Raw genomic sequence first — 20,899 nt, 5'->3', positions numbered from 1 at the left:
CACTTGCTTCAAGATGTCCACTATGGTTCCTGTACCCAAGAAATGGTAACTGAAGTAAATTACTATCGCACTGTAGCACTCACTTCCGTCATCATGAAGTGCTTTGAGAGGCTAGTTAAGGATCATGTCACCTCCATCTTACCTGATAATCTAGACCCACTTCAGTTTGCATACCGCCCCAATAGATCCACAGATGACGCAATCGCCATTGCACTGCACACTGTCCTATCCCATCTGGACAAGAGGAATACCTATGTAAGAATGCTGTTCATTGACTACAGCTCAGCCTTCAACACCTTAGTACCCTCCAAGCTCATCATTAAGCTTGGGGCCCTGGGTCTGAACCTTAGTGGGGTCATGTTGCATGGCTCCGTCTTGCCTTGTATAGCATTAAGCCATTATAACCACGTTATTATTACATGCATATTGTTTATCGTATCGTGAACTAGAGATTGTATTATGTATACACTCTACATCTGGCATTCAATATTGCATCTTTATTTCTCTCTTTACTTGCAGACCACGTACACACTTCTTGCAAGGTGCCATACCACTAAGTGCCTTGGCCCATCCATGCTACATACACGGTGCTGTTCCGTGCCCGTACTGTGAATCTTCAGCGTCATTAAACCACCTAGACCGCACTCCTCCGTCTTGTCATCTGTGCCCTTATCAGCACACGAGAGCGAAAATAAAGTAGAATATATAGTCCACCAAGTACTCAGTTACAGTACTTGATAGCTAGCATGCTGACACACACACACCTCTTTTTGTGGAGAGCTTCTTCCCTGAGAGTTGCACTGCTTGCGTTTGTCACAGTCCGAGGGGTCGTCCTCTTGCTGTGACGTGCGTCCGTGGGTGTGATGCGTTCCCAGCCCGTTCAGTAACGCGTGGTAGAGCTGTGTGATCTCTGGCAGAGACACCTGCAGCAGGAGCCCTTCCACCATCAGCTCCTCCAGCTCCACACTCAGACCTGCAGCAGCACAGCACACATCAGGTTATTGTAAAAGACAAATGTTCTCAATCAACTACCGTGCTGGTTAAATAATCAGTAGTCATCAGTAGAGCGCTAATCAATATAATGATGTTATCAAGAAGTCCAGCTGGTGATAAGAATGACAAATGATTCTACAACACTGCTTTGTAACGCAGAACTGACCCGGCAGAGGAATGCATCGTTGCTCGGTGTAGAAGACCATCTGATCATGACTTGTCCTGTTCCACTCTGGAGTCAAACATGGTGGCTGTTTATATATATAAAAATATATATATATATATATATCAAATTCATTACTAATCTGGTCATTAACATAACTCTGTTAATTCTGAATTATATCACTTTAAAATGGATAGATAACTTCATTTCAGAGAAGGGGTGTGACTGACCTTTCCAACCGGAGATGGTGAAGATCTAAAACTCTCCTCCAGGTCTGGAAGACCACAGGAGGCAGAGACCTGTCGTGCTCGCTGTTGCCAGCTGACTGTTCTCTCAACCAAATAGTGAAGCGCATCGCCTTCCGGTAGACGCACCTGGATACGCTGCAGCGACGCCAGCAAGGGCAGGACCTTGTCCAGGGAGGGCTTCTCCGAGCGTCGGCAGTCTGGACACAGCCAGGCCTGGGTTGAACGGGAGTCTGAGGGAGCCCTCACACACACGCTGTGGAAGGCGTCCCGGCAGAGCTCACACTGTAACATGGCTCCCATGGGGGGATTCTGACACACACACACCTTCAGGTCCATGCAGTCTGCCGTGGGGAGGAGCTTGGACTCGTTAGCTGCCCGGATGGAGGAGAGGGCCCACATCTCCCGTAACCGCACTTCCCCGAGAGTTGCCAGCTGGTAAATAAACGTAAAATCATTTTAATTTATAGAATTTGAATGCAAGTTCATGTCCAACGTTCATTGAGATACAATACATATCCAGTACTAGAAAGAAGTAGAGAAAGCCAAGGTCCGCACTTGGAACTGAGTTGTAAAATAAAAGATGTATTCAGTTTGAGACATGGCCATTGTAGGTGTACTTACAGCTGAGGTAGTGTCCTTGGTCTCTAAGAGGGCTTTTTCCACATCACTGAGACAGTCTAGCTTCACCATCTTCTTCTTACTGCAGTCTTTAGCTTTTTTCGACTTCCTTTTCGGAGACCCTGCTCCAACCTCAAATCTTGGACACAGAACCTGTGGACAAGAACAAAATTGTGAATTCTGGTGAATGCATTTCTGGGAAATAAACTGCTTTATATTGTACATCACTCATAGAACATTCATAGGTGGTGCATTACAGCCGATTACCTCAAGCAGAGTGAAGTGAGAGTTTTTGATGAGGAAGGTTTCAGCTGCAGACTCTTTCCAGGCCTGCAGCTCTGTTACCAGAAACTCCAGATGCTTTAGAGGGTCCAGCTGGACTGGGATGGCTTGTCCTCGTAGAACCATATCAGAGAGCTTGTCAAACAATGGAATGGACTCTCCATCCTATAAAAGTACACAGAATACACATTTTCTATACATAAATGGTTCCACCTTTACATGTCAACCTGGGAGCATCGTTTCTATAAAAATCATGTATAACATCATTGTGAAAACGTGGTGTTTTATTCTTCCGTACCTGAAATGCCTCTGCTTCCTGAAGCCATTCCCTGGCCCTACTGATGGAGTCCTTCAGCATCAGACAATTGGGGAGGTAAGCAGGTATACCCACCATCTTCTCAGCTGCTTCAGAGAGGACTTCTATAGATGGGGGGGGCCTGGTGGAGAAGAAAATAGTTAGGTCAAAAGACTGGTCAGTCACCAGCACAAGGGGGCCCAGTTATCCGGCTGACAGGAAGCATACATATCATATTTATCCATCTGTATGGACTATGGAGAAATGTCCTCAGGTGTGTGTCAATCATAAAAATATGAATGTACTATCATGAAGAAAAAAAAACCTTTGACAATTCCACTTCCCTTGTTGTTCAATATTTGTTGCTATTCACTCCATCTTTCATAAAAAGTCAATTCAAGATCTTTCTGACGTAAGCAGACATCACTGTTGTGAGGGTTGTGAACCATGCAACGTTTTTCCTCTGACGGCTGATGGATTGTTTAGTGTTAGTAGCTTTACATAGCCATCTATACTGACCCCTTGCAACCATGACACACTTTTACACTTTCAAACCATTGGTGGTATATACAGTTACCGTGGTCTGGGCTGTGCACAATTCTATAATAAAGAAAATGTTCAACATACTGATAAAGTCATAAAGAAACAAACTATCCATCCGTCCTTGAGGAGATAAAAAAGAAAGACACTTCTCACTATACTAAGCACTAAAATGACAGAACATTTGAATGAGAACTCTAGCTCTAGAAAGATGCAGACAATTAAAACTGGACTGAAAAAGATTGCTAAAACCGTGTGGATATGTGGCGCGCACAGAATAGATGCACATTCCTTGGGAGAGCCATGCCATTAAAAAAAAGCTGTTTGAAAAAAACGCCGGTGACAGTGATTATTAAAATGCACTGGGTACCAAATGGGATGAAAGCAGAACTAGATATGCATGCTCACTTTTTGTAGATCTTGTTGAATATTCTAGCAGCAGCATTTTGCACTAGCTGGAATTAAAATGAAGCAAAATCAGGGACACTGACATACTGTATTTCTGCTAATGTACAAATCAGTAATCCCGTATGTTTGTACATTCGTTAAAGAGAAACCTCACTAGCTTTAATACAAGTGCCATAACCACATGGCTCATTTTGGCTAAGAGTAGAGAAAGTTCAAATTCAAGACCCAGAGTTGAATCTCTGAGGACACAATTATTGTAAATTCAGGTCTAAATGATCCAGAATAACAAAGCCCAGAAGATGACCTTAAACCTATTGTTAAAATCCACTCATCTAAAATTTTGGCCTGTCTTCTTTGACATTGGACTCCTAAAAAAAACAACCCTGAAATACCTGGTTTACAGATTAAGATTACAGATGTAAACAAGAAATCCTCGGTGTGTGCGGCCTTCACCTGGCCTTGAGGAGGATGCTGGTCTTTTCCTCCCAATGTTCAGACACCGTGAGTAGCTCCTGCAGATGAGCCATGCCCTTCTCCACGGAGGGGTGAGGGGTCAGGCCCACACCCTGGTCTATCAGCCTCCGCATGGTCTCCAGGGTGAGGGTGGAGGGCTGGGCGCTGGTCTGCTGCACACCCTCCAGCCAACGGGCTTGCTCCAGCCTCTCCCGTAGTATTGGAAGTTCAGGCAGCTCCACATCAAAGTCAAAGCTAACGTCTAGAAGACTCTGGATCACCGCTGTGCTGGTGGCCTCATCCATCAGAACTTTCTCACTGTGCTGCTGGAAGTCTTCGATGCAATTCAAGAGATCCTAAGAAAATAAACGTAATTCATATCATTATGAATACGATTCTACAATGATTGAGGATTCAGATGGGTTTTATTTGGGTTTATGCTTTAACCTTGAGAGGAATACTTTCTGATTAGGGATGTTAACGGTTAACATTTGATCGGTCATGCACATCGGTCAAAAGGTTAATTTGAATAATGTAATGAAATTACATTGCCGCATGTGTTTTTGTTAGTCGTCATGCATTTTATTTATCACACTCGCACAGCATACAGACCCTAGTTTGAGTGGAATATCACCTGTCGAACAGCGCGAGAGCTGCAGCTGCTCCTCAAACAGCTAGTTTCTGCTGGAGTGAAAAGCCCAGTCATTGCGCAACAATTCTAAACGCAATCACGTGTTAAAAAACAAAGTTTTGATGGCCACGATTAAAAAGAGGGTCCCAGCTTTTCATTTATACTATTTTTCTTCCTCAACTCGTAATTGAAGCGCACTTCCCATTCACCATTCAAGTGCATAGGATTAGGCAACGGTAGGCAGGCTATTAAGCGCATCACCCACCACTTTGCAATCAGAGCTGGAGGCTCTATGCAATTTGGTAAAATATACTTCATTCATTGAAACCTGAATGTTTTACTTCCTATTATGAGGCATGTCTTACCCTGCTTCAAAGTAGCCTAGCCAAAATCCGACCATAGAAACATGGAATTTATTTTCCATGTCAACTTTCTTTCGTTGTCCAGAAGCCAAAGGCACCATCCCAGTCATATTAGCAACCCATCATAGTTGTTGCTATTGGATTCCCTCTCTTTCCATGTTTCTAACAGAGATGTTGATCTCTGTCATATGGAACCGCTCACATCAGGTGTCCTGTTAAGAACTGTGTTTTACTGCGACTTACATTCTGGTGAAAGTTTGAAAATTGTGTTTTATTAGCTGCTTCATTACAATAGTTGCATGTTAAATAATATAGCCTTTTGGCTGTGAGCCAAATGTCTGTTCCTTGTATGCATGCATAACATTTTGTGTCATGTCATTTTACTGTTGGGATTTATTTTTGCAGTTGGTTAACTGGTTAATGAGGGTCGGTTTAAATTGGCAGGAAAATTTACCGAAATTTGCATTCCATCTCTGACCAATCACGTTAAACATAGCTCCACAGTCATCTTAGTTAGGTCTATTCAATTCCAATGACATTTTCTAATGGCTGCAATATCATGGCATTTAGATATTGAACTTCCTCATTGCATGGCATGTAGTATCTATTGGACCTTTAATTTGGGGGCTTGAGGAAGGCTGCAAGGGATGTTGTAAAGCTGCCTGACAAATGACCTCAGCTCCTGCACGGTCAGCTGGCTCTGGGTCTTCCCCCCACCACACCGATACCTGAGAGAGAATTATCACAACAATTGAATCAAACTGCATCATGCAAACCCTTGAATCAAACTGGTAATGAAATATAAATAAACAGTTGGTTTGTTGAGGAATTGAATATTCAAGACATAGTTGATCATGTGTGGGCAGGGGAGGGAAATGATCCAGTGCTGATACTCCTGTTACATCTGACTGTGTTAGTGGTACCTAGTCTGCCTTTTGCCGTTGAGTAGCTGCTGGGCCACTGAGAAGCACTTCTCTGCATCCTGTGTGACTAAACGGAGCTGACGCAAGAGGTCATTGTCAGGGAACATCTTGGACTCTGATTCGTTAATGAGGGAGCGGAAGACTGACAAGCCTGAGGAGAGAAGGTCAACATTTCAACCAATAGGTTATGAGAGGCCTGATTCACAACTATACGGAACAAAAATATAAACATCACATGTAAAGTGTTGGTCCAATGTTTCATGAGCTGAAATATAAGATCCCAGAAATGTTCCATCCACACAAAAGCTCCTCTCAAATGTTGTGCACAATTTTTTTTACATCCCTGTTAGTGAGCATTTCTCCTCTGCCAAGATAATCCATCCACCTGACAGGTGTGGCATGTCAATAAGATGATTAAACAGCATGATCATTAACAGAAGCACCTTGTGCAGGGACAATAAAATGTCACTCTAAAATGTGTAGTTTTGTCACACAACACAACAGATGTCCCAAGTTGAGGGAGCGTGCAATTAGCATGCTGGCTGCAAGAATGTCCACCAGAGATGTTGCCAGAGAATTGAATGTTAATTTCTCTACTATAAGGTGGCTCTAACTTAATTTAAGAGAATTTGGCATTGGGTTTGCAAAACCGAATAATTTCTGCACAAACTCATCTGCGTGCTCGTCGTCCTCACCAGGGTCTTGACCTGACTGCAGTTCGGCATCGTAAACGACGCCAGTGGGCAAATACTAACTTTCGATGGCCACTGGTACACTGGAGAAGTGTGCTCGTCACGGATGAATCCCGGTTTCAACTGTACCGGGCAGATAGCAGAGGTGTGGGACAAACGGTTTGCTGATGTCAACGTTGTGAACAGAGTGCCCCATGGTGGCGGTGGGGTTAGGGTATGGGCATACATAAGCTACGGACAACGAATACATTTGCATTTTATCGATGGCAATTTGAATGCACACAGATAACGTGATGAGATCCTGGAGGCACATTGTCGTGCCATTCGTCCACCGCCATCACCTCTGTATCACATCCAGCTGTCATTGGGAGTCCCATAGGGGGGCGCACAATTGGCCCAGCGTTGTCCGGGTATGAGCGGGGGAGGCCGTCATTGTAAATAAGAATTTGTTCAATTTAAATAAAGGTTAAATAAAAAATAAAAATGGTTCAGCATGATAATGCATGGCTCCATGTCGCAAGGATCTGTACACAATTCCTGGAAGCTGAAAATGTCCCAGTTCTTCCATGGCCTGCATACTCACCAGACATGTCACCCATTGAGGATGTTTGAGATGCTTTGGATCTACGTGTACGACAGCGCGTTCCAGTTCGCACAGCCATTGAAGAAGAGTGGGACAACATTCCACAGGCCACACTCAACAGCCTGATCAACTCTTTTCAAAGGAGGTGAGTCGCACTGCATGAGGCAAATGGTGGTCACACCAGATACTGACTGGTTTTCTGCTACACGCCCCTACCTTGTTTTGTAAATTATCTGCGACCAAGCGATGCATATCCGTATTCCCAAATCATGTGAAATCCATAGATTAGGGCATAACGAATTCATGTCAATTGATTGATTTCCTTATATGAACTGTAACTCAGTAAAATCTTAGAAATTGTTGCACGTTGCGTTTAGATTTTTGTTCAGAGTGAATACAGTTCAACTCTAAGGGGCGGTTTTCCAAACCCAGATTAAGGTTCATTTCTGGATTTCAAAGTACTTTTAACGGAGAGAAGAATATAGACAAGCGGAATTTGTCTCTCACTTTTTTTCTTGTCCAACTTAGCCTCCAGAGTCTCCGTCACGCGGGATGCCCACTCGTCGTAGGTCTCAGCTCGCTGCTTCACCACGTTCATCATGGGGTACAGATCATCCAGTGTAAATCTATAACTGAAAGTGGAAAAGGGAATAATATCAGTAGAGGTCAAAGCCAGAGCAGATGAGCCATCTGAGGACACCGGGGACTACAGAAATGTAATTAAAGGAGCTGATGTGCCTCCTTATTCTAAATCAAAATCAAATCAAATGTATTTTATATAGCCCTTCGTACATCAGCTGATATCTCAAAGTGCTGTACAGAAACCCAGCATAAAACCCCAAACAGCAAGCAATGCAGGTGAAGAAGCACGGTGGCTAGGAAAAACTCCCTAGAAAGGCCAAAACCTAGGAAGAAACCTAGAGAGGAACCAGGCTATGTGGGGTGGCCAGTCCTCTACATGTCAGAGGCATGTTTACAACTTACACTACATGAACAAACGTATGTGGACACCTGTTCGTAGAACATCTCATTTGCATTAATATGGAGTTGGTCCCCCCTTTGCTGCTATAAACAGCCTCCACTGTTCTGGGAAGGCTTTCTACTAGATGTTGGAACATTGCTGCGGGGACTTGCTTCCATTCAGCCACAAGAGCATTAGTGAGGTAAGGCGATTAGGCTCGTAGTCAGCATACCGATTCATCCCAAAGGTGTTCAATGCCGTTGAGGTCAGGACTCTGTGCAGGCCAGTCAAGTTCTTCCACACCGATCTGGACAAACCATTTCTGTACGGACCTCGCTTTGTGCACGGGGGCATTGACATGCTAAAACAGGAAAGGGCCTTTCCCAAACTATTGCCACAAAGTTGGAAGCACAAAATCTTCTAGAATGTCATTGTATGGTGTAGTGTTAAGATTTCCCTTCACTGGAACTAAGTGGCCTAGCCTGAACCATGAAAAACAGCCCCAGACCATTATCCCTCCACCAAATATTACAGTTGGCACTATGCATTCGGGACAGGTAGTGTTGTCCTGGCATCCGCCAAACCAAGATTCGTCCGTCGGACTGCCAGGTGTTGAAGTGTGATTCATCACTTCAGAGAACGTGTTTCCACTTCTCCAGAGTCCAATGGCGGCGGAGCTTTACACCACTCCAGCCAAGGCTTGGAATTGAGCATGGTGATCTTAGGCTTGTGTGCGGCAGCTCTGCCATGGAAACCCATTTCATGGAGCTCTCGATGAGCAGTTATTGTGCTGACTTTGCTTCCAGAGGCAGTTTGGAACTCTGTAGTGAGTGTTGCAACCGAGGACAGATGATTTCTACATTCTTCAACACTCTGCAGACGAACTGACTTGTTGGAAAGGTGGCATCCTATGATGGTGCCATGTTAAAAGTGAGTCTTCGTTCAGTAAGGCCATTCTACTGCCAATGTTTGTCTATGGGGATTGCATGGCTGTGTGCTCGATTTTATACACCTGTTAGCAACGGGTGTGGCTGAAATAGCTGAATCCACTAATTTGAACACATTTTTATTTATATAGAGTATTTATATTTGAACGTTCGACAACATTGTGCCCTGTTGAATGCACCCCGGGACTCACTTCAGTGTGGAAAAGGGAAAAAAATCTGTGGAGATTAAAGCCAAACTGGTGTGCTGTGGATAGACTAGAAGTGTCGGAGGACAGGACATGAGACATGGCTCACTTCAGTGTGTAGTTGGTGAGAGGGCAGGAGCAGAGGTCCTGGATGTGGTGGAGACAGACCAGCTGGCCGGGGCTGCAGGGGCAGGTGATGGCAGACAGGAAACAGGTGGTCCTACATTTGGCACACTGCCGCTCATCATCCTGCAGGAGATCGTACTCCGCTTGCTCACAACGCAACACCCCCTTGGGGAGAAAGACACAGACCCAATCATGTTATAAACGAAGACCCGAGAGACGGGGGAACCAGACAGCTGTGCTCCTTAATTGGAGTGAACAATATATCATTAGTGTTTGATAAGCCTCTAAAAATGCATACATCAAAATGATCTGTTTAGGTCTCCTTGCTCTGCCTATCAAAATAATATATTGTGATATATTATTACCTGAAAATACAGAAATATAAAGCAATGATATAATATTATTGCTTATTACTCGCTTATTTTTTAGAAGAAAAAAAATATTTTGATTAATTGATTTGAAAAGTGAAACATAAATGTCTGTTGTAGGTGCTCTTTACCATCTTGCGGACTTTATCTCGTAGGTCCTGTTCCTCTCTGACCATATCCTTCATATCCTTCTGGACAGCCGACGCCAGGACCACGTCCAGACTGTTGGCCTTGGAGGCCATCTGGCAGATCATCTCGTCGTGGGAGAAAACGCAGTACCGATGCAGCAGTCTGTAGTGGTCAACGCATTGGCGGCCTAATGCCATCTGAGATTAACGAAAGAGAGACTATATTAGTAAACAGTCGACTTCACATAAACTAACCCCTGCAATATAATATCAATGAGAAAGCCAATGAGTATCTTACCCAGTCCACAGTACAGAAGTTGACAGCCTCAGCGAAGTTAAAACCTTGGTTAAAACCACTGTGATAGGCTCTGGGGAAAGTGATGACAAACTCACCAGCACACTGATTGGTTCTGTAAATCTGGGGACACAGAAAATATTGCTTTCAAGATGATGTCTCTGTTACTGAAATGGTATAGTATTCTATGGAAATCCGTGGGTGTAAGTCTAGTTACATTGAGGGAGACACTTACCGGAACCCCGTAGGACATGAGGGTGTTAGGGTTCATGATGGTGACCAGCTGGTGGAGGAGATCTGGCTGAATCTGAAACAGCTCTGGAGCTAGTTTCTTCATCACAGCTTCCAGCTGTTCCGCAGCAAAGCCAGGTGCTCCATACCATGTCTTTGGCTCCCCCCTTTCAAAAACAAAAAACTTGATTCTTGAACATCATGCAAACAAGGTATCCAAGGTGATATTAATAGCTTGAAAATATTGTCCTGACTCCAAACAGAAAATGTGGAAAACTAAAAATCCCTGATCATAAGCTAAATGGTACTTTGTGTTATGATTGTACCATGTTACTAATTACTTAGTTTCAACATCCCTAAATAAAGAGTGGTTGGTCAACATCAGTACCAGTGCAGGTAGTTGATGGAGTAGCTCCAGTGGTCCTCAATGTGCCAGCAGAAGGAGGAGAAGCACATGCCTACATAGAGCCAAGGTAGAGTCATCCCACAGATGTCTGCTGTGACATGAGTCAACACTGACGGGTCCATCATCGCCATGTTGTTCAGGTTCCAGCCACACTTCAGGTACTTCTGTAAGAGATCATGAGAAAGAGTTTAGCCATTTTTGAAATCTATTTTTATTCCGATTAAAATGGTACATTGGCAAGACATTAAAATTGAAAGACACGTTTTTCCATTATATCCTAAGTCTACTGTGTGATATACTGAATTGGTTTGGTTACCCATTAATTTGAATACAGCTGCCTACCTCATCCTTTTCTGAAACCTTAAATCTTCCATTCTTGATGGGGAATCCGCTCCCAAACTCCTTGGAGGCTATATCTGCTCCGTACTCCACTGTGACGTCCTCTTCGATGGTGCTCACCAAGCGCCAGAACTCTTTTTCCACCAACTCTGTGGGAACCATCTGAAACAAACAAACAGTTGTGAATCAATTACAACAGGTTAAAATTGTAAGACCTTCCTTAATGGATTAGACACATTCTACTTACATGAACTGGCATGTTGAAGTAATCAGATTTGAAGGAGTCTGCCATTTCTCCAAAAGCCCGCAAAGAGTAGTCCCTGTATGCCTGCTCAAAGCCAAATGCCTCCTGAGGTTTGCTGCACTCCTGTTCAAAAGAAGAAGAAAAAAAAGGGTAGAAATCACACCTTAATAACAGTTTTCTTTTCACAGACAAACGCATTCGGCATTCCGCATAGAGCTTTTAAATGGCTTTTTGAGGAAGTTTTCAGATTTCCAGTCCCAAAGAGAGAACTATGATAATACAAAAACACAATTGCAACGAAACATATCATATTTTATATCACTTGAGAATAACAAAGAAAGCCGTAGTCTAAATTTCCTTGTTTCCTAACCTCAGATACAGAGATCAGTGAAAGCTACTAAACCCAGTCTGCAGATGAAAGTCCCAAAGGAAGTCCCAAGTCCTGGAGAGACTGAAGGGTCTATCTCCAATGGGTTACATATGCTACTGGTTTACTGTTAGAATTGGTTGTAGGACTACAAATATACAATTTAAAGTAACAATGCATAGACCTAGAACATGTACGGCCAACCTTGCGCCTAGAAATCTAGCTACTGGGTGTTGCTTATTATTTGTATTCAACACTTTTCAAATTAATATTCTGTTGTTTTGGAGTAAGATGAATGTCTAAACCCACTAACCATTTACAGAGGCGTTCTTTGTACGATATGAAATAGTGTTGATTCTTTGAATTAAGTATAGTGTATTTTTGGGTCATTTAACATTCCGTTTGTCGGTTTTATTTCGTTGTCACTTACTCTCTCACTTTGTCTGATGATATTGCACAGATTTGCAGCGGATGTCCTAGATCATAGGCGTGGGTGTAACAATCCCTGTATGGCTGATATAGGACACAACCCCTGTACATAACAGCACTTCATACCCACAAAGCAACATCCATTATCCTACCAAAACCATGATCTTGGTTGGGCTAGAACAGTGGTTCCCAACCTTTTTTGGTTACTGTACCACCAAGTATATTTTGCTCTGCCCGGAGTACCCCCGAAGCACTCCCTCATGTAAATTTTACCAGTAAGCCTATGGTCTCAGGAGTCTTCTCATGTACCCCCTGTGGATAGGCCAAGCACCCCCCCAGGAGTCCTATTAACCCTGGTTGGGAAACACGGGGATAGAATAACAGTACTTTAGGTCTCAGAGCAGGTGACATCACCACACTATGCCTACTAGGGCTTTGTCTCACTTTGTTTTTCCTTGATTACTCGCATCCTATCCCCTCACCTGTATTTTAACACAATTGTATTGGAGGTGAAGGTACCAGCAGAGCAGACTGTGAACTGAGTCAACCCACAGAATACATTTTGGGGGTATTTCATTCTGCTACATTGGCCCAGATCACCCAGTTGGCGGCTGCGTTATACTGTCGGTGGTGTAGGAGGTGAAAAGGGTGTGACTGTAGCAGAGGTGAGCTCGAGTGGCAACTGTGATGTGATCCCCTTGAGACTCGAAGAGGTGTCTCCTCCTGTCTATCAAAAATGTATCTATATTTTAATACCGTAAGCATCTCAGCTACGGGAGGATCTCCTCCTGCAATTTTGGGCCAATTTGCTCCATTCTGCTACACTCACTGTCCTCCTCCTCCTGTGGTTGGCATACTAGCTTCAAGTATAATTTAATTAGGGTTTACGTCCCGGCACCGGGCAGCCATATGAGGACGAAACTCATACATTACATGGCTACTTTGCAGCTCATATAAAAAAAAAAGTGGCCCTTCAGGGTATTTCTCTCTTGCCTCCACTATCCATGCTCTACCCTTTTGGTTACAGCAGATGTGAGATTATTTATTGCATGCACGCCCAGTGCAGACATATGATGGGATTAGTATTGGCCTCGTGGGCATGTCTAATGTACTTGTACATGTGACTTGTCATTTCTATACTGAAACAAGATCAGCAAACCCTCACGCATTGTTTACATTTTGTCGAGCCGCTTTCTCCATTTTAAATGATACTATTAGAAAAGCACTCACATCTGAGAATTTGTATGTGGGAATAATTTGCTAATAATTTACTCATACTGGCAAGATCAGTGTGTGGGTTTTTCTTTTTCATTAGACAATTAATGAGTCTAAACATGCTGAAGGTTACCAGATTTGATTTATACTGCTACTGTATATGCAGTCATGAAATGGATTAGTGCGAGCCCTACCCTTGTAATGAAGGTAGGCCATAAGGATAACATACACAGGAGAGAGACATTATTCGCAAATATCACTATCATGTGGGTGTGCAGAAAGTTATATTTCAAGGTTCATGTGGTTTAATTAAAATACATCTTGCTTGTGTGCTTCATGGGGAGGCAGGTGGTTAGAGCGTTGGACTAGTAACCGAAAGGTTGCTAGATCGAATCCCCGAGCTGACAAGGTACAAGTCTGTCGTCCTGCCCCTGAACAAGACAGTTAACTAGGCTGTCATCGAAAATAAGAATTTGTTCTTAACTGACTTGCCTAGTTAAGTAAAGGTAACATAAAAAACGTAATACATCCTGGTGTAATTAATATGCAGTTCAACATTATCACCACAAGATGTCAGCATTTGTAATATAGTTTAGCTTTACTAAACAATGTCGCGTGAAGTGAATACATGCCTATCACAAACTGTCGGTTCAATAAAATTACAGTACGTTTCTTAATTTAAACTAAGTGGGCAAAATATAGTTGCGTTTTGGAGAAGAAGCAAACGAAGGAGAGACATTATTGAGGGGGGAAAGAGGCCGACAGTGGGGTAATTGCTGCTGCTAGCTAACTTCTGATGGAAACAATGTGGCCGTCAATCATTGGACTCGTATGCTAGCTACATTTAGTTTAGTTGGCTGTTGTGAGAGAAATCCATATATCTAGCTGGTTAACAAGGTAAGATGATCTTTCTCTACCTTCACATCACACTAGTTCTGTGGTTATTTGCTGTGCTAGCCAAATGTAGCCAACACCACCAGAGCAAATGGATAATAAACAGGAAATACATGTCTGATGATTTTGTTTAGTGGATCTGGTAGCAACAAGTCAATGTGTTTGTTCTGTTTTTTTGTAGGATCAAGAACAACGATCTTGTCATTTTGTACAATTATGGCATGCTGCAGCGCCGTGTGTTTATTGGGGAACCCCTTGGTTGCGTGTGCATATAGAATGTGTTATTGACAGTTGAAAATGTCTATAGCTAACACATATAGGTACCACTAACAACTTTGGTACTCTGTATAAGTAACAGCGCTGAACACATTCATATTATACACTCACAGGAGCCAGTACAGACAGACTCTAAACTGTGAATGTGATTATTTATTCTATCTTCTATACATTTTTTAGGGGGTAGATCAGCTTTACTATTGCAGATAGATTGTGGCTTCCATCAATGTAATTGTCTGCATAATTTCCAATCCCCCACACATGTTTTTTGTAAATATAGACAATATATACAGTGCATTCCGATAGTTTGTCCCCCTCCCCCCCCAATCTACACACAATATCCCATCATGACAAAACCTGTTTTTGCATTGAAATGTGCACATTTATTTAAAAAATGAAATATTACATTTACGTAAGTATTCAAATCAAATCTAATTTTATTTGTCACATACACATGGTTAGCAGATGTTAATGAGAGTGTAGCGAAATGCTTGTGCTTCTAGTTCCGACAATAACCAACAAGTAATCTAACTAACAATTCCAAAACTACTGTCTTATACACGGGGGATAAAGAATATGTACATAAAGATATATGGATGAGTGATGGTACAGAGCAGCATAGGCAAGATACAGTAGATGGTATCGAGTACAGTATATACATATGAGATGAGTATGTAAACAAAGTGGCATAGTTAAAGTGGCTAGTGATACATGTATTACATAAGGATGCAGTAGATGATATAGAGTACAGTATATACATATACATATGAGATGAATAATGTAGGGTATGTAAACATTATATTAGGTAGCATTGTTTAAAGTGGCTAGTGATATATTTTACATTTCCCATCAATTCCCATTATTAAAGTGGCTGGAGTTCAGTTAGTGTGTTGGCAGCAGCCACTCAATGTTAATGGTGGCTGTTTAATAGTCTGATGGCCTTGAGATAGAAGCTGTTTTTCAGTCTCTCGGACCCAGCTTTGATGCACCTGTACTGACCTCGCCTTCTGGATGATAGCGGGGTGAACAGGCAGTGGCTCGGGTGGTTGTTGTCCTTGATGATCTTTAGACCCTTTACTCAGTACTTTGTTGAAGCACCTTTGGCAGCGATTACAGCCTTGAGTCTTCTTGAGTATGATGCTACAAGCTTGACACACATGTATTTGGGGAGTTCCTCCCATTCTTCTCGGCAGATCCTCTCAAGCTCTTTCAGGTTGGATGGGAGCGTCGCTTCACAGCTATTTTCAGGTCTCTCCAGAGATATTTGATCGGGGTCAAGTCCGGGCCACTCAAGGACATTCAGAGACTTGTCGTGAAGCCACTCCTGGGTTGTCTTGACTGTGTGCTTAGGGTCATTGTACTGTTGGAAGGTGAACCTTCGCCCAGTCTGAAGTCCTGAGCGCTCTGGAGCAGTTTTTCATCAAGGATCTCTCTGTTCCTCTTTCCCTCGATCCTGACTAGTCTCCCAGTCCCTGCCACTAAAAAACATCCCCACAGCATGATGCTGCCACCACCATGCTTCACCGTAGGGATGGTGCCAGGTTTCCTCCCGACGTGACGCTTAGCATTCAGGCCAAAGAGTTCCATCTTGGTTTAATCAGTCCAGAGAATCTTGTTTCTCATGGCCAGAGTCCTTTGGGTGTATTTTGGCAAACTCCAAGCGGTCTGTCAAATGCCTTTTACTTAGCCATGACTTCCGCCTGGCCACTCTACCATAAAGGCCTGATTGATGGATTGCTGCAGACATGGGAGAACCTTCCAGAAGGACAACCATCAACAGAGGAACTCTGGAGCTCTGTCAGAGTGACCATTGGGTTCTTGGTCACCTCCCTGACTAAGGCCCTTCTCCCCCGATTGCTCAGTTTGGCCGGGCGACCAGCTCTAGGAAGAGGCTTGGTGGTTCCAAACTTCTTCCATTTAAGAATAATGGAGGCCACTGTGTTCTTGGGGACCTTCAATGCTGCATATTTTTTTTGGTATCCTTTCCCAGATCTGTGCCTCGATCTAATCCGGTCCCAGACCTCTACGAACAATTCCTTTGACATCATGGCTTGGTTTTTGCTCTGACATGCACTGTCAACTGTGGGTCCTTATATAGACAGATATGTGCCTTTCCAAATCATGTCCAATCAATTGAATTTACCACAGATGGACTCCAATCAAGTTGTAGAAACATCAAGGATGATAAATGGAAACAGGATGCACCTGAGCTCAATTGTGTCTCATAGCAAAGGGTCTGAACACTTACGGAAATAAGGTATTTACGTTTTTTTATAAATTTGCTACAATTTCTTAACCTTTTTTCACTTTGTCATTATGGGCTATTTTGTGTAGATTGATGACGAGAAATATATCTATTTTTTACAGACAGTATATTTTACATGAGTTATTTTTAGTCCCGTCCTTCAGCTCCACTCATCCCCTCCCATCCATCTCTGAACATCATCCAGTTTGGATTTCTACTTGGCATATATTTTTCAATTGTGCCGTTTCACAAAAGTTCTGAACCTTTCTATTCTCATTTTCTCCAGATTGTACTTTTTTTTTTTTTTGCTAGGAGTATTATACTGAACCAAAATATAAAACGCAACAAGCAACAATTTCATTGACTTTACTGAGGAAATCATATGAGGAAATCAGTCAATTGAAATAAATTCATTAGTCCCTAATCTATGGATTTCACGACTGGGAATACAGATATGCATCTGTTGGTCACAGATGGGCCTCACAATGGCCCTCGGGATCTCTTCATGGAATTTTTGTGCATTCAAATTGCCATCGATAAAATGCAATTGTGTCCGTTGTCCGTAGCTTATGCCTGCCCATATCATAACCCTACCATGGGGCACTCTGTTCACAACGCTGACATCAGCAAACCGCTCGCCCACACAACGTCATACACGTGCTCTGCTGTTGTGAGGCCGGTTGGATGTACTGGATGCCAAATTCTCTAAAACAACGGAGGAGGCTTATGGTAGAGAAATTAACTTTCAATTCTCTGGCAAAAGCTCTGGTGGACATTCCTGCAATAAGCATGCCAATTGCACACTCCCTCAAAACATAAGACATCTGTGGCATTGTGTGACAAAACTGCACATGTTAGAGTGGCCTTTTATTGTCCCCGGCACAAGGTGCACCTTTGTTGAGATCATGCTGTTTAATCAACTTCTAGATATGCACACCTGTCAGGTAGGTGGATGGATTATCTTGACAAAGGATCAAATGCTCACTAACTGGGATGTAAACTAATTTGTGCTAAGAAAATGTAGATACGCTTTTTGTGCGTATGGAAAATGTCTGGGATCTTTTATTTCAGCTCATGTAACATGGGACCAACACTTTACATATTGCGTTTATATTTTTGTTCGGTATATATTATTGATCGGTTGACTGACTTTTCAAATCACCCATCAGTGCTAATTTGCAGAGTTGGATCCAGGTAAATGTTGCAATTCTTCAGCCATTCCTGAACCTGGGACCAAAATCCAGCTTCATACGGACAGTACCAAAACAAATGATTGAATGATTGTCTCTTCGCAGCAAAATCTGCAGCGCTGGGATGGTTGTATCCCCTATATACTGTATATAACATTCTATTGGTTGCAAGAATTTTGTATAATAATTTATATTGAAAAACAAAGTTGACGCAATCTATATGGCACTATTTTTTGGTTCTTAAATTAAACTGGTTTTCTTTTTTATTTATCACAATTTTCTTTAACCAATTTTGTTCTTTAATGCAAGGCCAACAGACAAGTTCCTTACTTTCTCCCCCTTCCACTTGTCTCTTCCATTTGAATGTGGTTATTGGTGTGATGAGGTGACTAGACATCACTACTCACTTGAGTCAGGCACTTGGGGCACCTCCAGTCTCCTTTGGGGATGTCGTGCAGAGGGGGTATGAGACAGAAGGTGTGGTAACTGGCGTCACAGCCATCACACAACAGAAGACGATCCTCGTCACTCCCGCTGCCACACACCAGACACATATACAGGTCCACCTACAGAACAGAGGGAATAAAGTTGTTTAATATAAAACTAATGAATAACCAAAGGGAACTACAATTCAACTTTTGTTCACATAATCACATTTCTTCAACTTCCTATACACTACCGGTCAAAAGTTTTAGAACACCTACTCATCCAAGGGTTTTTCTTAATTTTTGTATTATTTTCTACATTGTAGAATAATAGAAGACAAACTATGAAATAACACATATGGAATCATGTAGTGACCCAAAAAATTGTTAAACAAATTAAAAATCTATTATATTTGAGATTCTTCAAAATAATCACCCTTTGCCTTTGTAACAGCTTTGCACACTCTTGGCATTCTCTCAACCAGCTTCACCTGGAATGCTTTTCAAACAGTATTGAAGGAGTATCCACATATGCTAAGGACTTGTTGGCTGCTTTTCCTTCACTCTGCGGTCCTACTCGTCCCAAACCATCTCAATTTGGTTGAGGTCAGGTAATTGTGGAGGACATGTCATCTGATGCAGCACTCCATCACTCTCCTTCTTGGTCAAATAGCCCACAGCCTGGAGGTGTATTGGGTCATTGTCCTGTTGTAAAACAAATTATAGTCCCACTAAGCACAAACCATATGGGATGGTATGTCGCTGCAGAATGCTGTGGTAGCCATGCTGGTTAAGTGTGCCTTGAATTCTAAATGAATCAGTGTCACCAGCAAAGTACTCCCACACCATAACACCTCCTCCTCCATGCTTTACGGTGGAAAATACACATGCAGAGATCATCCATTCACCCACACCGCGTCTCACAAAGACACAGTGGTTGGAACCAAAAATCTCCAACTTGGACTCCAGACCAAAGGACAAAATTCCACCGGTCTAATGTCCATTGCTCGTGTTTCTTGGCCCAAGCAAGTCTCTTCTTATTGGTGTCCTTTAGTAGTGGTTTCTTTGCAGCAATTCGACCATGAAGGCCTGATTCACACAGTCTCCTCTGAACAGTTGATGTTGAGATATGTCTGTTATTTGAACTCTGAGGCTGGTAACTCTAATTTATCCTCTGCAGCAGAGGTAACTCTGGGTCTTCCATTCCTGTGGCGGTCCTCATTAGGGTCAGTTTCATCATAGCGCTTGATGGTTTTTGCGACTGCACTTGAAGAAATGTTCAAAGTTATTGAAATGTTCCGTATTAACTGACCTTCATGTCTTAAAGTAATGATGGACTGTAATTTTTCTTTGCTTATTTGAGCTGTTCTTGCCTTAATATGGACTTGGTCTTTTACCAAATAGGGCTATCTTCTGTATACCCCCCTACCTTGTCACAACACAACTGATTGGCTCAAACGCATTAAGGAAAGAAATTCCACAAATTAACTTTTAATAAGGCACACCTGTTAATTAAAATGCATTCCAGGTGACTACCTCATGAAGCTGGTTGAGAGAATGTAAAGAGTGTGCAAAGCTGTCATCAAGGCAAAGGCTGGCTACTTTGAAGAATCTCACTTGTAAAATATATTTTGATTTGTTTAACACTTTTTGGTTACTACATGATTCCATGTCTTATTTCATAGTGTTGATGTCCTCACTACTATTCACTACTATTCTACAATGTAGAAAATAGTAAAAATAAAGAAAAACCCTTGAATGAGTAGGTATTCTAAAACTTTTGACAGGTAGTGTTTGTTACACAATTTTTTTTCAATGTGTTCTGGTATAAATACATTATACTGTTGATAATCAATTTAATTGTATTCTCTCTCAAAGGAATGGATTAAATAAAGCCACACTTACTACACTCACTGCAGGAGGTGGGGCATCAAGACTTGTTTTTTTCTTATATCGAGACTTGTTTTTGTCTGCCTCGCTCACCGGCTCGATGGGTTCTTGTTTCACTAGAATGGGAATGTCTTTTTATGTAAAGAAAAATGACATATGATGAGCATAATGAGGAACATCAGAGGATTTAACTAATGAATTACCCACGGTGTATCTTACACCCTAGCCTGAACATCATTCATTAACTTCCAATATTCACTCTTAATGCATGGCCCAATACATGGATTGAGTAGTATACAAGTGTGTAGATATTGGCACTGATCACACATATTGTGTCAACTCTTCTGTGGTTAAAGTAAAGCCTCGTCAGTACTGACCTGGCTCGGGCTTGGCAACAAAAGAGCCCATCCTCCTCCTCAGATTTGGTCTGTTGTTTTCACAGGGTTCAGTTCCTGGTTCTGTCTTCACACAATCCGACTGTGGGTGGAGAAATAGAGTTCTACTTAACTACAGTAAATACCACTAATGATCTTACAAAGTTTATATG

General features: G+C 42.4%; 1 protein-coding gene across 7 annotated transcripts in view; it reads right to left on the bottom strand.

The window, feature by feature from the left end:
- Window positions 1-20,899, bottom strand: part of kdm5bb (lysine demethylase 5Bb) — a 39,090-nt gene that overhangs the window by 8,000 nt on the left and 10,191 nt on the right. For 2 of the 7 annotated variants that reach the window (XR_016487309.1, XR_016487308.1), the window contains exons 7-27: window positions 20,730-20,829; window positions 20,368-20,483; window positions 18,445-18,603; window positions 11,425-11,544; window positions 11,181-11,339; window positions 10,821-11,002; window positions 10,437-10,599; window positions 10,205-10,324; window positions 9,910-10,104; window positions 9,394-9,575; window positions 7,699-7,823; window positions 5,917-6,067; window positions 5,607-5,721; window positions 4,001-4,356; window positions 3,548-3,594; window positions 2,603-2,741; window positions 2,290-2,469; window positions 2,026-2,175; window positions 1,387-1,836; window positions 1,160-1,244; window positions 765-973 (exon numbers count right to left, since the gene is read on the bottom strand). Coding sequence is in view for 3 of the 7 variants with exons in the window: in XM_021567191.3 (XP_021422866.3) it covers window positions 765-973; window positions 1,160-1,244; window positions 1,387-1,836; window positions 2,026-2,175; window positions 2,290-2,469; window positions 2,603-2,741; window positions 4,001-4,356; window positions 5,607-5,721; window positions 5,917-6,067; window positions 7,699-7,823; window positions 9,394-9,575; window positions 9,910-10,104; window positions 10,205-10,324; window positions 10,437-10,599; window positions 10,821-11,002; window positions 11,181-11,339; window positions 11,425-11,544; window positions 18,445-18,603; window positions 20,368-20,483; window positions 20,730-20,829 (3,456 nt within the window). In the remaining 4 variants the exon portion in view is untranslated. Of the gene's footprint in view, window positions 1-764; window positions 974-1,159; window positions 1,245-1,386; window positions 1,837-2,025; window positions 2,176-2,289; window positions 2,470-2,602; window positions 2,742-3,547; window positions 3,595-4,000; window positions 4,357-5,606; window positions 5,722-5,916; window positions 6,068-6,434; window positions 7,824-9,393; window positions 9,576-9,909; window positions 10,105-10,204; window positions 10,325-10,436; window positions 10,600-10,820; window positions 11,003-11,180; window positions 11,340-11,424; window positions 11,545-18,444; window positions 18,604-20,367; window positions 20,484-20,729; window positions 20,830-20,899 lie in introns of those variants that run through there. The other 5 variants (XM_021567191.3, XM_021567190.3, XR_016487310.1 and 2 more) reach the window with 4 other exon arrangements.

The sequence above is a fragment of the Oncorhynchus mykiss genome, chromosome 16 (genome assembly GCF_057628025.1).
Source record: "Oncorhynchus mykiss isolate SJ-2025 chromosome 16, ASM5762802v1, whole genome shotgun sequence".
In the NCBI taxonomy this organism is placed as follows: Eukaryota; Metazoa; Chordata; class Actinopteri; order Salmoniformes; family Salmonidae; genus Oncorhynchus; species Oncorhynchus mykiss.
The sequence above is the reverse complement of the archived record's forward strand: the minus strand, read 5'-3'. Positions and strand labels throughout refer to the sequence as shown.